At 40.7% G+C, this 15,921-nt stretch overlaps 1 protein-coding gene across 2 annotated transcripts in view; it reads right to left on the bottom strand.

The window, feature by feature from the left end:
* GALNTL6 (polypeptide N-acetylgalactosaminyltransferase like 6) overlaps nt 1–15,921 on the bottom strand; it is a 1,218,179-nt gene that overhangs the window by 211,461 nt on the left and 990,797 nt on the right. For both annotated transcript variants that reach the window (XM_001084788.5, XM_001084905.4), the window contains one exon: nt 15,595–15,778. In XM_001084788.5, coding sequence (XP_001084788.2) covers nt 15,595–15,778 — 184 coding nt within the window. The remainder of the gene's footprint in view (nt 1–15,594; nt 15,779–15,921) is intronic.

Here is a 15,921-nt window from a genome sequence, read left to right as displayed (position 1 = left end):
ATGCAGGTTGGAGAAGCTAAGAGAGGCTTGGAACAGACCCTTCCCCAGTGTTTCAGAGGGAGCATGCATAGCTCTGCCGACACCTTGGCTTAGGACTTCTTGCCTTCCAGGACTGTGAGACAAGTTTCACTTACTTCGAGCCTCTCAGTTCGTGGTATTTTGTTATGGAAGCCCTAGGAAAATAGCCCAGATTTTGGTTCCATCTATTTTGCTTTATAGCATGAGGGATTTCCTTGACTTTCTCCTCCAGACTGCCAGCGTGGACTTTAGCCTGGTTCCTTCTATTATTTGGGCCATCCATTTAATCTTTTCTTTTAGTAATCATATTTGAAATACATGAGGATTGTGCTTGTTCCCTTTCCACACAGAAACTGGTCTAGATTGTGGATGAGGATAATTTGATTTTTTTAAAATAAGTATCTTTGTTTCTTTTAGGTTCTGTTGGTTTATTCTGTTTCTTCCCCTTTTTTAAAATGCTAATTTAACACATGATGGTGATCAGATCATCCATTTGAAGAAAGGACTGGTAGGCTTATAATCTGTGTCTGGGTAGGTGGTGTGGAATACCTTGGCGGAAATGGTCCTTCCCTGACAGCAGGGCTGACTGTGGCCCCTGAGTGAGGGGAGGCATAGAATGACAGGCAGGTTTCCCTCCCTGTGGGATGTGGGGTTCAGGGAAAACAATGGACAAAATAAGGAGGGTTTAATGAGGGTTGGAGCACTTCAGTGTATTTTTTTTTTTTTTTTTTTTGAGATGGAGTCTTGGTCTGTCACCCAGGCTGGAGTGCAGTGACGCCATCTCGGCTCACTGCAACCTCCACCTCTCAGGTTCAAGCAATTCTCCCGCCTTAGCCTCTCAAGTAGCTGGGATTACAGGTGCCTGCCACTATGCCTGGCTAATTTTTGTATTTTTAGTAGAGATGGGGTTTCACCATGTTGGCCAGGCTGGTCTCGAACTCCTGACCTCAGGTGATTGGCTTGGCTCGGCCTCCCAAAGTACTGGGATTACAGGCATGAGCCACTGTGCCTGGTCCACTGTATTTTCCACCTAAGCAGACCTGCCTTTCCTTTCTTCCTTCAATGTCTAAAGTGCAAGCAGAAGGCTACTTATTTTTTATTCCTTGCTCTACCACTTAAAGAATGCAGTGAAAAAAAAAAACTTGTATAGTGAGATAGTATTTTTGAAAGAAATTATTATTGATAAAAGTTTTCTTCTTTTTCTTGTTGCATTTGGCTTTCCACCCATAGAAGTTCAGGCTTCTTTGGTTTAGAGGAAGGCAGTGCACCACTAAGAATAGGAAAGTCACTGCTCAGCTTGGCTTTCAAAATAACATAGTATTGAAGAAACAGAGCTTTCATTTGCAAGAGCAATGATTTGTTGAAAGAGAGAACATGAGGTGTTGGTTCCAACAAATCACAGTTGGGAGGTTTTGGCCCACTTCTAACAGGTCCTGGTAGGTGGAGTGTGGTAGGAAGACAGAGACTCCAAATCAGTTTTAGGATTCCAGAACATAGAGGCATTGACCCCACTTCCTGCCTAGAATTCATGGTTTGTGGATACCTCTAAGTAACATGCTCTATGCCAACATGAGGAAGCTCATTACAACAGAATGAGTGGCGTGGTGTGGTTAGGCAGACAGAGCCTGAGATAGGGCCTCTTGGTTATCCATAACCTGCAAAGGGTGGCATTCTTGCCTGTTGGAGGGAGAGGACCAGATGAGAGTTGAAAGCTAGGGGACCTGCACTGTGAAGCAGGGTGAAGGGACTCACCTCTGAGATTTGGGGCTGAACAAACCAAAGCTAGGGTCCAGTAAGAGCCTGGGCCTCTTGGACTAGTCCTTAGCCAGATCTTAGAACTTAGGTAGAACTGAGTCAGAGGGAGCGTGACCCTACCATGCCAGAGAGCAGATGGAGACATGACATCTATGGGCACTCTGTTCAGTGAGGACAAAGCCTCTTTTGAAAGGTCTGCTGCATCCAATCTGAATCCAGCTGAGGCTAGCTGAGAAAGACAAAGCATCAGATGACACCTGTCCCTATCGTGACTTGCCTCATGATCAAGATGCCATCCTGAGAGTGGAGGAGAATGGAGGAAAGTTGAGCAGAGCAGTTTGGAAAGGAAAACAATCCTGGCATGGAGTTAGACTTTTGAATTGACTGAGTTTGATTTGGGAATTTACTGAGAATTTGCCCATAAGAGACCAAGTTCTGGATCAGAAGAAATGCACATTTAATTGGTGAGATCAGGGGCTCACTGCTGTCCAGTGACCTGAGATTCAGGAAAAAGGGCCGTGCTCTGGTCTTCTTTGGATGTTCCTCTCCCTAGGGGATGGGTACTCTGGAGGCTAAAGGGATGTCCCGTTCCCCACATCCCCACATCCCCACAGGCTGCACACCTTTTGTGAACTGGGTTTTCCAGACTGCTTTATTCCCTGCACAAAGGATTCTGAGCCTGCTTCAAAGGCCTGAGTCATTCCATTATGGTTTGATTCTTTTTCCATGGGCTGCTTTCCGGGGTTTGGAATTTACATCCTTAGGGCTGGGAGTTGGGCAAAGGATGGCTATTTTTGTAGAAGGAATTAGATGTGTGGGCTTCCTTGTCCACCTGCATTGTGTGTGCCCACGGGCTGTGGAGGCACAGAACAAACAGTGGGGGAAGGTGTGGGCTGTGGGTTGCTGTCCTGCCTGTCTGCGGTGCTGCAAGAGCTGAATGGACGCTGAGGAGCAATTCTACATGCATCCCTACTCTCTGGGTTGTTTTGAAGGTATATTGATCAAGAAAGGAGGACAGAACAGAATCCAGTAGTTTGCTAGCTCAGTTAATAAACTTCCAAATACTTAGCCATATGCCACCTGAGCCTTCATTTGCATTCTTGCCCTGGACCCAAATGTGTTAGGAGCCAGCCTGCTGCTCACGGTGGAAGCAGGACTCCAGGGCTCTGTAAGGCTCAGTTATGGAGATAAAGAAAGTTACATTCATGCCCACTTGAGTTGTAACTGTATGTTTCAAACCTGCTCCATATGCTACAATTACTATCTATGAGATGGTTTCTATTACTACAAAAAGTTAAAATGTAAATTCTTGGAGCAGTGTTAAGCAAAGGAAAGAACACTTAGCTAGCCTGTATTCTTCACTAACTTTAAATTCGTGGAATGGCTGGGGGATAGATGTGGGGAGGAGGGAAATATGGCCTGATCCCACGCTGGCTTCTGTATGTGCAGATCCCAATTCTCTCAGCCATGCATAGCTTTCCCCTACAATTTCCCCCTCTTACACGGTATTCAAACCTGGCTTTCTTTTTTTGTGTGGCTTGTGATGTAATCATTCATTCTCTCATGTATACTTTTACCTTATCCACCACTTTACTCAATTTCTCCCTTTCTGTACCACTTCCGGAAGGCCTTGGATGAGTTTTCCCACCAATCCAGTGCAGGCTGGAAGACCCTAAGCTCCTGCTGTCCTGCCCTGATTCACCTCAATCCCAGAAGCAGGATCTGGGCTGAGTCTTGGGCTTCCAACCTAGTTCCCACTGATAGAAAAACAGGCTAACATGCCGGAGGAAGACAGAGAAATGGCAAACATCTTCGTGTTACCACTGAGCTCCATCAGTGAAGAAGGCTGGAGTGGGAAGGTGCCCTCGAGATCACTTTTGAATCAGAAGCTGCAACCTGGAGTGGCCAACCAGCACGAGGCTTTCCACTGGCGGCCTGGCCTCAGCCTTTCCACTGAATTATGCCATATAATCTCCCTCCCTCCCTCCAGCAAGAGTCCATTTTGTCTCATTTTTATTGGCACTCCAGGACACAAAAACAGACATTTCTTTCTCTTAAATGTATTTCCAGGTGCATCTATACCAAGAAGTATTAGACAAAGAAAAAAAAAGAAAGAAAGATAACAAAAAAAAAAAAGGAAAAAGAATTGTCCCACCAATTTAGCATCACAGTCATTGCTTGATTATTTCATTGAAGGAGGGAGTGATGATCTTGTCAAAACCAGTGCCTCTGTGGCTGTAGCCTCACTTTAGATACTTAGCCTAGATCCAGATAAATAATCCAAGCAGCAAACAGTAAAGACTAATGACTTCTGTCACAGATAAGCTCATGAAAGTCTGTTACTTTTCTAGTGTCACTCAACTCTATTTACATCAGGGGAGTATGTGCGGTACTATTTTATTTTTAAAAGATTTGCTCTGACTTTGTTAGAGGATTGAGATAGGGAATTCTCTCATTTCTGAAGGTTTCTCACCTGAAGCCAATCCCACCTACCTCCACGAGTGATCCTGAACAAAGTCAGCCCCACTGAGAAGACAGCAGCATAGACTCAAAGCCAGATTTTGTTTCTTTTTCACTCCTATTATTCATATGTATCCACTTTCTTTTAAAAAAAAATCATTTGAAGCAATTTACACACACACAGACACATTCACATACACACATAAATAATATAATATATACTCACATATACATATAAATATAAATACATAAATAACCTGATATCAATTTATTACTTATATGTGTGTACACACACACACACACACACACACACACACACACACTATACCATGGAAGTCAGGTTCTGACTGAAAGCCCTGGTGGCCAACTCTGTTCCCTCTCTGTGGCAGAGTAATAGAGTAATTCAGGACTAGAGACTCCTTGCTGACCCCTGGATACAGATTCTAGTTTTCATCATTTCTTTACATATAACTAGTGAAGGCTTCAACGGCACGCCACATGTAAGGCTTAGTTTTCTTCACTAGACTTTAGATCCATACATATTGTTCAGGCTTGTTATGCCCTCCCATTCTAAGACCATAGTCCATATATATAAGTTCTAAGATTACACTGCCATCAAGCCCACTGGCCCTTCCCAGCCCTGTTCTCAAGCATGTAATTTTGGTCAACCCTCCTGAAGTCCATTGCTCCCACCTGCTTGGGCTCTAGGTGGTGTCTAGAATCTAGACAGCACAAGATGCTTATAGCATCTCGTTATTTGTTAGAAAAGGACAGAACTGAAGATCAATATCATTACCTGGCCCCCTTGTTAAAGATGTTGTTATCTCCTAGGCTGTGGTTTTAAGAATGATTTTAATTTTCATTCATGGTGTAAAGGACTTCAGGAAGGCCTTCGAGTTTTTCTAAAATATTTATTTATCATCTTTCTTCCTTCTACATGCTGGATAAATGCCTTCTATTGTCTTCTTCATTTCTTCCTTTTCTTCTTTACTTTCTACCACTCCTGTATAAGAATTTATGCTCTATTTAGACTGCTCTGTGGGTGACACCCTATAAATAATTGTGCTCAGTCCTGCCACAACATTTTCTGTAGCTAGCATCCTTTTCTGAAAAACTGTCATCTCTTTTTCAAATATACACAACCTTGTCTGACCACTTCTTCCAACCTTACTATTTATTTCATCCATTCAATCCATATTGTTGGGTGTCTTTTATGCACAGGGACTAGGTGCTAGTGACACAGCACTGAGTGAATGGAAGAAAACAGCGCTCTCTGCCCTTATGGAGTTTATATTCTAATACTGATGTTGAAATGATTAGGCAAAAAGAATGACTGAATGGAAGAAAACTGTGCTCCCTGACCTTATGGAGTTTACATTCTAATACTGATGTTGAAATGATTAGGAAAAAAGAAGAGTTTTTGAACTAAGAAAGAAAGCAAAGAGGAGAGCAGAGCTGAAGGTGATATTTTAGCAATGAAGCTTTGGGTGAGAAAATGAAGTGAAATGAAGCTAATATACAGGCCTTGGGCCTATAGCCCTGTCTGCAGGGAGGGAAGAGGAAGATTAGGTGAATGGCAGAACATTTTGTTTAATTCTACCATGCTCTGGGATCATGTTATCGGGACAGAATCAATATTGCTGAACTTCAGGTGCTGGGAAGGGGGCTGTGACAGTATTTTCACAGGTGCATGGAAGTTTCTCCCTTAGCTAAAGGAAGAAAGATTTCAGTTAAAGAAGACTAGGGAGCCAGAAAGAAGAGAGTGGAGCATTATATCCTAGAGGACAGAATCCATGAAAATGCCCAGCTAAGGAATAAATGAGATGAAGTCAAGTCACATCTTAAGGGTAGGGAAGGGACAGAGCAAATTACCTTCACACATTAGACAGACAGACAGACTCAGGACACCAGTTGGGGAAGCAGAACAAAGTGGATAATAGTTCATATAACAGGTAAATGGACCAAAAAAAAAAAAAAAACCCTACAAAAAACGGTCATCAATCCATTCGTGAACTTCGCAGTTCAACACACAGGGAGCCGTTGCTATGTCTCAGGTGGTGCAGTTTTATCTATAACTATTGGGTGGTTCTGGAGGTCTAGGGGTGGTTGGCATGAAGAATTCAAACCCTAGCCTGACTATGGAGGAGCTATCTAACCTGGCAGCAGTGAAGCAAGACCAAGAATGAGATCAGAAGCCCAAAGTTCAAGAGGCGATGTTACCAAAGAAACACAGAGGATAGTTAGAACGCAAGTCACCCTAAGGTTTGGGTAGAGAAGAGCAGCGCATTCTGGAGTTCCACAGAGACCATGGTCCTGAGTGGCTGGTATGCAAGAGTGAACACCTCTTTCAGGATGGATGAACGGGTCTCATCGTCTTTTAAAATAGTGCACATAACCTACCAGGCTACCTATGATTGAATGGCCCTTGCAGAAGTCTCAGTGAAAAACAAGCAGTTCAAGAGTCCAGATACATGGTCAGGAACCAGAAAGAGGAGGTCTCAAAGCCCAAGCTATCCCAGGAACCCAGAGATCTCAAGAGACCAAGACAAACTGAAGAAAAGCAGACAGGTACAGCAGAATAATTACAGGGATTGCTAATTTAGGAATTAATTTTGTTAATATCTTTTTTTTTTTTTTTTGAGACGGAGTCTCGCTCTGTCGCCCAGGCTGGAGTGCAGTGGCCGGATCTCAGCTCACTGGAAGCTCCGCCTCCCGGGTTCCCGCCATTCTCCTGCCTCAGCCTCCCGAGTAGCTGGGACTACAGGCGCCTAGAGACGGGGTTTCACCGTATTAGCCAGGATGCTCTCGACCTCCTGACCTCGTGATCCGCCCATCTCGGCCTCCCAAAGTGCTGGGATTACAGGCTTGAGCCACCGCGCCAGGCCTTGTTAATATCATTTTAACTGTTAAAGGAAGGAGAAAGTCATAGGGAACATCCTGTTGAGGTAAAGATCACACCCACCAGGAGAAGGAAGAAACAAACAGTCATTTCTGATTCTGACAAGGGAAAAGAGATTGTTGCTACCCCTAGGGAGAATTTCTTTGTCAAATGTGGTTTCCCTGCAGACTGGGGGCCCAGGGCAGCCAGGGGTCTCCAGAGCCAAGCAATGGGGGAGGGGGCTTCAAAAGGAGAGACGGGTAATTTACAACTTTGCTTTGGAACATCTCCGCCCGTGTTATACTATTTTACTTTACATTCAAAAAATCTTCAGTGAGTGTTTATTCTGGGCTTTCAAAGGAGATTGGTTTTATTCAATATTTTGATTAGTTTTTTAAACACTTGAGCCATTTCTACTCCTTTATTCTCACCTTCTGTAGATTAGGACACCATTTAAAAGTTTGACAGTCTTTTCCCTAAACATTTTGTCCTTTTGCGGTTGTCAAATATTGAATTAGATCTTGTTATAAACAGACCAGAAGCTGGCATTGTTGACATTTCCCTTCATTAGTAACTGAAAGCTGATATTTTCAACCTATCAGCTCTAGTTTGGTCTAATGATAAGAACACAGTATGGGGAACAAGGCAATCTGTTTCCTTTCCTGCTCTTATTATGAACTCGCTATGAAACATTAATTGACAAAACGACTTCACTTAATGGGTGCCTAAGTTTCTCTTACAAGGAGAGTAAAAGAAAATTATTGATTAACCCTAGGATTCAAAGTCTGAATGAATAAAAGAAGGCATTAACTTGAGTCCTATGAGACTGTTGATTAAACCTAACATTTGAAATCTGAATGAATGAATGAAGGCGTTGATTTGAGTCCTGATTTTGTCCCTTATTCATTATGATAGTCTCTTCATTTATTTGGTTCTCACTCTATTTGCAAAATTAGAAAACCACAATATCTACTTTAACCCATTCAAAAGGATTATTACATAGAGTTAATTAGATAATGTAGTGAGGGCTTTACATATGGTGAAGTGCTAAACAGATGTTAGTTTTCATATTACATACTACACAGATTTCATTAAATAGACTATTTGGCCAGTTTAATTGAGGGGCTTCTGAAATAATGAGAAGTTCAGGCAAGATCTGTGGTTGTGGTTGTGGAGAGCTGAAGACCTAGTTAACTCTCCTGGAACTTGTCTCTAGACTAAACTGATTAACATAGATTCTAATCTAATCCCTCAAATGTTTGGAACTTCAGTTTTGAAACCTCAATCATAGAGAATTACATGGTTGGAGGTTGAGGTCAAGGAGCACATACTTTGGTAGTTTTATGTATCAATTTGACTTTTTGAGGAGGAGGAAGATTTGTAGCAATTTCATGGAGATCTGCAAAATTTGTGAGAATATTGACTTGACTTGAGAAGCAGGAAATGAACAAAGTTCTCCCACTCTACCAAATGGATATTCCAGGCTCTGGAGGTATCCTAACAGGGGCAGGAGAGAATAAAAGGGAGGATGAACAGTATCTAATTAAACTTAGAGATGAAAGTGGAGAAAACCCCCAAAGTTATCCTTCTAAGCTTATATTCTACATTAAATTCAGTTTTGACCAGTCCCTTTTTCCATAGGAAATCAATTTCATGCTTTACTGATTTTGATTAAACGTAGAATTAATAATATTGGGTCAAAACCTATGTGGAAAGAGTTTTGTGTAAAACAGATTATCTTTATTTTCAAATTCTGAGTAGGCTACTGTACCCCTAACCCTCAATGAAATTTACCCAAGTGGGATGCTAAAATTTTGAAGGTAAATTAGTGCCATCAACAAGGTTCTGATAAAAGCTAATAGTTTATTCTAGGCATCAAGTAAGTTGATCCTCAATCTGTTGTTATCTCCTTTGTGTTAAAAAAGTGGAGCTTCTATGCCCACCAAGGAGAAAGAGCCCCTCTTCCTCCAGATTAGTCAACCCAAACCTGGGTCTTCGGTATTATGAACAGAGGCTCAATCTCAGCCTTACTTACACTCTCCACTGGGCACCCTTATGCAGGCACAGGTCTATCTGTATGAGGCAGACCTGGAGTGATTTTGTTTGGCCCAGTGTCCTGAACGTGTTTTGAAATAAGACTTTCTGTAAGGATTGGTAAAGGTTAGTGATGTTTTGACTTTACGATATTCACTTATCAGCTGCATTCTTGTGTTTTAGGGAAGAAGTAATTGTACTCTCTGAAGGCTTTTTCCCTATTTGAGTATGATTATTCCTTAACCACTAGAGAATGTGTCTTCTCTAAGTAGAACGGGAGGGGAAAATCTCCACGGAATCGTGGGAATTCTTACTCTGCATTCTTACTCCTATTTGCTGTGTAAACTTGGGAAAACTGCTTCACCTCTATGAGCCTGAATCATCTCATTTGTAAAAATTACATATTTCATAGGCTTGAAATAAGGATTAAATGGGTTAAGAAGATATGCAAATTTCCTAGCAAAGTGCCTGACCCATAGCGGTAGACATTTAACAACTGTTAATTTCCCCTCCATCAACATGTGTGAAAGAAAGGATAGTATGGAATGATGAGTCAGCAACCCCAGATTCTAGTAGCAGCTGTTAAATTTGCTGGTGGTGACACTGGATAAGTCATTTAGACTGTATAGCTTAGGTTTCCTCTTTTATAAAAAATGAGAAGTTGAATTGTCTCTAAGGTTTCTTCTAGCGTGATGAATTTATGATTATTTGTACTTTTTTTCTGATTTTATTCTAAGCCTACATTTAGCAGAAAGTTGTATTTGTTACCTAAGAACCACTGACTTTCACACGGTGTTGACATCAGCACTTTCTCACATTCTTATACAAGAAAGAGAGTCTGCAAATTCTGCACGGTGTCCCTTGGAAGAACAAAGGGAGGTACTATCAGTAAATCTATAGAAAGCATTCCACTTCCGTGTGACAGTGATACAACTCTCTGTAGCAGAGAGGTAGAATTTTCTCCATTTTAGCGTGAGCTATGCCTCACACTTCTGGATTGCAGAACCAGCTCACAAGGATCTCACCTTTGGCCCATGTCAGAGGATCTTCCATGTCTGAAGTGCCTACCTTGAGGTCCTTGGCAATGGGTCACAGCTACTGCTATCCGTGCCTAGGGACATTTGTAGGCTAGATATTGGCCCTGGTTGAGGAATTACTGAATTCAGACTGATATGTCTATGGAACATAGTGGTTTCTGAGAGAATAGAATGGATGATTGTGGCTGGGTGTGGTGGCTCATGCCTGTAATCCCAACACTTTGGGAGGCTAAGATGGGCAGATCATGAGGTCAGGGGTTTGAGACCAGCCTGACCAACATGGTGAAACCCCGTCTCTACTAAAAATCCAAAAATTAGCCAGACATGGTGGTGTGCGCCTGTAATCCCAGCTACTCAGGAGGCTGAGGCAGGAGAATCTCTTGAACCCGGGAGGCAGAGGTTGCAGTGAGACGAGATCATGCCATTGTACTCCAGCCTGGGCGACAGAGTGAGATTTCGTCTCCAAAAAAAAAAAATAAAATAAAAAAAGGATGATTGTAGCCTGTGAATTTTTTCCCCATTGCTGTATGTATATATTTATTATACTTATTTTAAACATTTTGGAAATTGGTAGTATAAATAGATGGAAAATAGAGAATGTCAGTTCTCACTAATAAGTCTAGGCAAGAATTCCATCGATGGTGATTAAAACTCTTAGTTCTATAAGTCTTTAAGGAATTGTGAAGATCTATCTGAGGAAGACTGGCAGTGCAAAGATAATTTTCCCACAATCACAAAGACAGAATAGAGGTGGATTCCGAAAAATATAATCAACTTGCAAAATTGAATAAACTGCTGAATCGATTCTTTGTATTTAGCAAAAGGAAGCATATCTAGGAACCTGCATACATTCTCTAGAAATTAACTTGATTTTTACAGTTGACAGAGTCATGTATTAGGGTCTGGATACCTGATATACTGGATGGACTATTTCATGCTGCCCTTGGAGACAAGTTGGAGAAACGTTAGTAGTATTACAGCAGTGAAGTGAATTTACATATATTGACGCGTTACATCAACGAGTGTGAACTTTTACAAGATTCTAGTAGACCTGGAAAACATGGTGATAGAACTGAAAATATGTAGCCTGGAAAAGAAAAATGTTTTGTTGTTTTCCCTCTTGAGTAGTATGGGCATGGCAATTGTTCTCGAATATTTCTAATAGCTCTGTCATTAAAGACCAATTCAATATTCCTTGTACCTCGAGTAGGACAATTTGGGATCAGAAAGGCAGAATTTCTTCATGCGAGGGAAAATGTGTCTGTCAATAAGTCTAATAGCAAGGATATCTTTTGAGGTAGGAAATTTACTTTAAAGATGAGTTACTGCAGAGGTTGGATGCCTGTCTTTGACGTTGTCTAATGGTTGCTCACATTGAAGGGAATTTGGACAAGATAATTTCTTCGGGCCCACTCTAAACTTTTAGAAAGCAAACGAACATCTTTCTCTTTGTCATCATGGCTGAAGGAGCATATTATGTTTTGTCACATAGAAAAGTCTTTCATTTTTAAGTGCCCTGATTTCAAATGGACCAGTAATGAGAAAACCATCTAAAAGCCATGAATAACAAGAATTTTCTCAAGGCATTACATCATGATAAAAGCCATCAGAAAGAGGGAGCATTCTGGTTTCTTCCTTAATAAATAACCCCAAATATTTAATTTAGAAAATTAAATTAAAAATTTATTTTAATTTAATTTTGTTTTGTTTTTGTGTTTGAGACAGGCTGGAATGCAGTGGTGCGATCATGACTCACTGTGGCCTCAACCTCTTAGGCTTAGGTGTTCTGTGCACCTCAGCCTCCCAAGTAGCTGGGACTACAGTCATGCAAAATTGAATAAACTGCCCCACTATTATTATTTTTTTTTCATAGAGACAAGGTTTTGCTATGTTGCCAAGGCTTGTCTCAAACTCCTGGGCTCAAGCAATCTGTCTGCCTTGGTCTCCTGAAGTGCTGGGATTACAGGTGAGAGCAACTGCTCCTGGCCCCAAAATATTTCTCTCTCTTTTTTTTTTTTTTTTTTTTTTTTGGAGACAGAGTCTGGCTCTGCTGCCCAGGCTCAAGTACAGTGGCACAATCTCTGCTCACTGCAACCTCCACCTCCTGAGTTCAAGTGATTCTCCTGCCTCAGCCTCCCAAGTAGCTGGGACTACAGGCGCCCACCACCATGCCCAACTAATTGTTGTATTTTTAGTAAAGGTGGGGTTTCACTGTATTGGCCAGGCTGGTCTTGAAATCCTGATCTCAAATGATCCATCCACTTCGGCCTCCCAAAGTGCTGGGATTACAGGCACAAGTCACCATGCCCAGCCAAAATATTTCTTAAATGTATCCAATCCAATAGAAGTTATGACCACTATATGATAATTTGTATCAAGAATGTTGCTTTTTCTCTTACATTCTAGTAGCAATTTGTTGAAAAACAGGATCCCTTTGTAAATATCAGTAAATATTTTCTTCATGCTCAAAGTTATCCATGAGTTTTCCTTTTCTTTTCTAGACAGATTGTTGAAGGTCTTGATTCCTAGTTTAGAAAGTTAGTAGATGTTGACCTCTTTCATTGTGTAGTGTATGTGAAGAAATACAGTTTATATGACATCAGGTTCATATATACCTTATAACTGAAGTTGAATATTTGAGAAATGACACTTATACCTACCCACTAGTATAACACTCTAAAATTTTCAATTGAATTCAATCCAATTCATTAATAATTAAATACTGTTACCTACTTTCACAGAATTTTCAGGTTGAAAAACACTGCTCTAATCAGTAGTCATTGAAAATTCAAGTAATGGCAGAATAAATGAGATAATTCAAATCTTGTCACATAAGACATTTGATAAACTTGCTAAAGAAAGATACATTTTTCATCCTTATTGTATGAAAAGTCCTGGGGTTTGCGATATGTTTGCACATTCTTTGTTTCCCTTCTTCCCAGCTTTTCAGCCTCCTCTCCCCGTCTTCCCACAGAAAACCACACTCTTTGGCAGCAGCCTCTTGAAACGTGAAAGACTGTAAGAAAGATGTATAGATAGACTGCCTTCATTCTGTGCACCTTAAAGCTTTACAGCTAGAGAAGCAAGTTGTAGCCTAAAGCTTGTCTGTTTATGAGCACATTCAGGTGACTGCTGTGATAATGAAATTGCCGATACACTGCTCAGAGCTGCTTGGGTAACCATTCTTTTATTATCAGGACGGCAAACACGGTTTGTAAGATCAAAGTGGACACCTCCTACAAGTTACATTTATTACAGGAGGCTAAAGTGTCCACATTCCTAGGAATCAATAAGACTTAAGGCAGAAAGATAGTAATATGCAATAGATGAATGCAATTTTTGACAGTTCAACAACCACCTAAGTAGGTGACAGAAACAAGAGGTAACCTAGTTCTGAAAGTTACCAATTCTGCCAGCTCTGTGGTTAAGCAAGGCGCTTGATATTGTAATAGCCACAGTCAGAGTCAGCCTGACAAAAATTTTGACTGTCAATACAGGCACTGAGAATGCTTTTAGAATTGTCTCCACTGCAGATTCCTCTGATAGCATTTTGATCCCACTGTTTCAGGAAGCAGGACCCCTACTCTGCAATCACAGTGCAAATAAAGTTAAGGTCATGATAACCAGTCACTATCACGGCATTTGGGAAGCCAGCCTGGGTGAGTTCCAGCCCTTAAAACATGGTACTTTCGCATTGTAGTGGCCTAACTGTGGCTCTTCTGCTGTGGACCGGCATCTAATAACAGTTCTACCATGGTTAAGGCCTTTTGTACTCCTCTCCACATGCATGTTTTAAAAATTTTTTACATTTAAAATGTTTTAAATTTATTTTCTTTTCTCAGCTATATTTTAAACTGACATATAAAAGTTGTATATATTTATGATGTACGACATGATGTTTTGAAATATGTACACATTGTGGAATGGCTAAATCAAGCTAATCAACATATGCATCACCTCACACCCTTGTCACTCGTCCCACCTTAAGCCCCTCTCTGTCAAGATTTTCAGATGGTTACCTTCAGAGAAGTCTGAAGAGCATATCTCAGCTAAGCCCACTTCAAATGCTTATTAGAAACGCTTTTGCTTAGATTACTAAAAAGCTTTTCTAGTAGTTTTGAATATCTGTGAAATTTTGGCCAAAGCATTTGAGGAAGTAATAAAGGTCCTTTATTATTTCTTTTCAAAAACTCTCCAGTAAGTGGAGAGTCAAAAGAGGCTGAACTCCAGAAGCTCTGGATATTTAATGACAGCGCTTTATTTTACAAAAGAAACGACTTCTCTAGCGTGGTATCAAGCTAACGTCTTCTGAAATTCCCTTTGCTTCCCCAGGAGTTCATTTTTCTAAAGACTAGAAGTGTAGGAAACATTTTCCTGATAATTTTGAAATGTTATTGTAATTTAAACTCTTAGTGTCAGAGAAGTGGTTTTTGTACTCAGTAGCTTATTTACTGCAAACTTTTACAGCCCATATTATTGGTGAAAAGACAATAATATTTAATGCATTTTAAATGGACTCAGAGTGTGCAAAGCTTGATCACAGATATATCTATTTTTCTTGTACTAAGAAAAACATATATAATAGTTTTTAAATAACAATTTTAATGATGTCAAAGGGTGCAGTATGAAGAATAGATATATAGTATGCCTTGGGTTATCTCTGGGCTAACTGTTGGAAAAAGTTTACCATTTACTATGAATGGTCTTGATAGTCTGTCAAACTAAACTATACATATTTTTTTCTTTTTCTTTAAATGCATATTTCTCATGTCCACACTGAAAAAATGGGATGTCGTTTGGTAGAAATTAATCATTAGATCTTTGCTGTACCTTCTTCTCTGTACAGTATGTACTTAAATTAGGGGCAGGATTATCAAAGATAATTGACTCTGGATACATCACTTTGATTGAATTCCCCATGTTTCAGTTGTGGGAACACCTGCTTAGGAGCACGCTTCCATTATAGGTAAACAATTTCCAACAGGGTGTAGAAAGTAGGCTTAAACACTGGTTCATATTTTATATCAATTTCTAATAAAAGAAAAACAAAATAGTTGTTTTCAGTAATCCTTTAGGGAAAAGTCAAAAGAACAGAGACACCTGAAAATAAGAAAGCGTCTTAGAAGGGAACATGCCTTCCTTCTATATGTATTTTCTGTTTATGCATTTTTGTGGTTCTTTCATCTGTATAGTTTCATGTTTAGCAAAGTTTAAGAAGGAGTGATCCATGAATTCAGCACAGCTTTTAATTTTCTACAGGGTGTAGGTCTGACCTTTCTCTGATGTTTTGCACATCTTACCACCTGTTTTATTCCATTTTGTTAGAGATAATTGTCTTCTTGAGCCCAGGTTTAACACTGCAATGAGTTACCTGCCCTCACTCCCTTGGCCCCTCCCTTGGCTGCTACTCACTCAAAAGGGTCGCTGGGATCTGCCCTCTGGAGCTCTGGAGGGATGGGGATTCTTTTGTAGTACATTTCCCAGTCGAAGGCTCCTCGCATGGCATCCCCAGCTTGTGCCTCATACCCAAAGTGATTGTGGTCAATGACATCGATCATGGGACACACGATGGTTTTGTGGTTTAGTGCAATTTGGTCTGAAAAATGAAAGCACAAAATAGGAAATGACATGCCTGCCTAGGTCATCTATCATTTTTCAGCAAAGAGAAGCCTGTAGTCCCCTACTAATGCATAACGCTTGTAGCCTTGGCTCCCTGTCGTCCTTAGAGCACTTTTCAGG

The sequence above is a fragment of the Macaca mulatta genome, chromosome 5, assembly GCF_049350105.2.
Source record: "Macaca mulatta isolate MMU2019108-1 chromosome 5, T2T-MMU8v2.0, whole genome shotgun sequence".
NCBI classification, from domain to species: Eukaryota; Metazoa; Chordata; class Mammalia; order Primates; family Cercopithecidae; genus Macaca; species Macaca mulatta.
The sequence above is the reverse complement of the archived record's forward strand: the minus strand, read 5'-3'. Positions and strand labels throughout refer to the sequence as shown.